The sequence below is a fragment of the Silurus meridionalis genome, chromosome 6 (genome assembly GCF_014805685.1).
Source record: "Silurus meridionalis isolate SWU-2019-XX chromosome 6, ASM1480568v1, whole genome shotgun sequence".
In the NCBI taxonomy this organism is placed as follows: Eukaryota; Metazoa; Chordata; class Actinopteri; order Siluriformes; family Siluridae; genus Silurus; species Silurus meridionalis.
Genome location: NC_060889.1, coordinates 32,368,788 through 32,371,559, shown reverse-complemented (window position 1 = coordinate 32,371,559; position 2,772 = coordinate 32,368,788). Strand labels below are relative to the sequence as shown.

Below are 2,772 nucleotides of genomic sequence, written 5' to 3'. Positions count from 1 at the left end.
ATTAAATTTTTTATTGATTGAAGCTGCTTGCAGTGTTTTTGGGGCCAAGCACCTAAAGTCATGGTGGAATTCTCTGACTGTTGAAGGTCTAAATGAACAAAACTGATGATAAACTGTGATGATGATCGGAAGAAATTTGAAAGGAGGAGCAATAATGGTATTAAGAGTAAACACATAGAACATGTTCCTGTTTATTTTGACCAGTAGATGGCACTGGCTAGAGATTTGTTTAATAGCCTTTGGTTAGGGTCCCGAAGATACGAACCAAGGTTTGCATTAGTGCACAAAATCATTGCTGGGATACAGCTTCACTTCCTGTTTCACTGGTTTCCTGTCAGATTTGTTCGCTTGGTGCAGACGAAGCGTTTTGAATATCAGAACTGTTCTGATGAAACAGTCCATCTGTCAATTTGTCTGCCAAATTTGGTGCGAATCCGAAATTGACATTGTTGAAATCATAGGATGCATTGAACTCAACTGGAACTGAGGAATTCAGGGAGGCTTTGAAATCTTTGGACCTTTCAACCCAAAAGTTAAGACCGTACACATACTTACTATAACCTGGTGCACAGCTGTTTTCAGATCTCTTCTGAGACCTTTAACTGGGTCAGGTCTGGGTTCTGCCTGGGCCACTCAAAGACATTCACAGAGTCGTTCTGTAGCCACTCCTTGCCTGTGCTCAGGGTCGTTGTCCTGTTGGAAGATGAACCGCTGCCCCAGTCTGAGGGGAAAATGGTGGTATTGTCCAGGTGATGAGTGGCGCCTGGTTTCCTCCAGACATGACGCTTGGCATTCAGGCCAAAGAGTTCAATCTTTGTTTCTCATGGGCTGAAAGTCCCTTAGGTGCCTTTTGGCAAACACCAGGTGGGCCATCATGTACCTTTTACTGAGGAGTGGCTTCTGTCTGACCACTTTACCATACAGGCCTGATTGCTGGAGTGCTACAGAGATGGTTGTTCCTCTAGAAGGTTCTCCTCTCTCAACAGAAAAACACTGGTGACCATCGGGTTCTTGGTCACCTCCCTGACTGAGCGGCTCTGCTCTAGAAGGAGTCCTGGTGGTTCCAAACTTCTTCCATTTACCGATGATGGAGGCCACTGTGCTCTTTGTGACCTTCAATGCTGCAGAAATGTTTTTTTCTTCTTCCCCAGATCTGTGCCTCCATACAATCTTGTCTCTATGGACTACACACAGTTCCTTGGACTTCATGACTTGTTTTGTGCTCTGACATGCACTGTAACTGTAGGACGTTCTCTAGACAGGTGTGTGTCTTTCCAAATCATCTCCAATCAACTGAATTTACCACAGGTGCACTCTAATTAAGTTGTAGAAACATCTCAAGGATGATCAGTGGAAACAGGAATTGAATTCATTTTGGAATAAAACTGTAACATAACAAACTGTGGAAAAAGTGAAGCTCAGAAAACTTTCATGATGCAATGAAACTACAAACAACTCTTCCAATCTTTATCTCAATGTGATGTGATGTGACACATGGCACAATATTATTACACACAACATTTGTTCTTATGGTTATATGATTACCATTATCTCATAAAGGGTGTAATATAACACACACACACACACACACACACACACACACACACACACACACATAAACAGACTGAGTAAACAGAGAGAAGCAGCAGTAATGGCACAGTGATGTTGTTAGCATGTAAATTAGTGATTCATATGCAGAAGGTAAACACCTGTCCACCTGCGCACACACACACACACACACACACACACACACACACACACACACACACACACACACACACTGTAATGTCCAGGAGACATGCTGTAGGGTAAAGAACATCATATGGTAATGTGTGATTATATAACAGAGCTGCAGGTGATCAACTCAGTGACACATCATACACACACACACACACACACACACACACACACACACACACACACACACACACACACCCACCCACGAATACATTCATTTTTAGCATGTAAAACATTTAAAAACCCACATTTTTTGACAGAGTGAAAATGTGCATTATTTATTTTTTATGTAGTTATTTATCAGGTAACTATGGCAACGCCCCTCACCACCGTCACCTTTTTTTAGTTTCTGGCATTGTTGTGTATGTGTTTGTAGTTTGTGTTGTTGTTTATGCTGTTTGTGTTATTTATATTGCTGTTCTCTGTTGTTGTTATTGTTTGTGTGGCTGTTTGTGATGTTGATTGTGTTGCGTATGTTGTTTATTGTTTTGTTGATGTGTGTGGTCATTGTTTGTATTGCTGTTATTGTTTGTGTTGTTGTTTGTGTTGCTGTTATTGTTTGTGTTGTTGTTTGTGTTGCTGTTATTGTTTGTGTTGTTGTTTGTATTGCTCTTATTGTTTACGTTATTTATGCTGTTGTTTAGCGGCAAAGGTGGAGGTGAACACGGTGGCAGAAAAGGTGGATGAAGAGAAGAAGAAAGAGAAAGAGGGAAAGAAAGGAGTGAAGGAGGGAAAAGGGGCGGAGAAGAAAGGCCAATCGGAGGAGGAAAAAGGGGAAAAAGGGGAAAAAGGGGGCGGGGCCAAAAAACCTGCAAAGAAGTGATTGTGCTAAATGATTTTTTTCTGTAGTGAAATGTTCCTTTCATTTTCTAAAGAAGTGAATTTTTTTATTGATCTGAATGTAAACATTTTTAAATTTGTTAAAAAAAAATCAATAAAACTTTTCCTGTTGATTCAAAATTTCTGATTTTTCATTTATGACTAATATTTATATATATAATGATTATAATGAAGATGATGATGATGCACTTGTTC

The 2,772-nt window shown here is 40.2% G+C and overlaps 1 protein-coding gene across 1 annotated transcript in view; it reads left to right on the top strand.

Moving 5' to 3' along the window:
• The window catches only part of tmie (transmembrane inner ear), a 14,664-nt gene extending 12,103 nt beyond the window's left edge, over positions 1-2,561 (top strand). Inside the window, exon 4 of the mRNA XM_046850856.1 lies at positions 2,382-2,561. Coding sequence (XP_046706812.1) covers positions 2,382-2,560 — 179 coding nt within the window. The 3' untranslated portion in view covers position 2,561. The remainder of the gene's footprint in view (positions 1-2,381) is intronic.
• Positions 2,562-2,772: the final 211 nt, after the last annotated feature.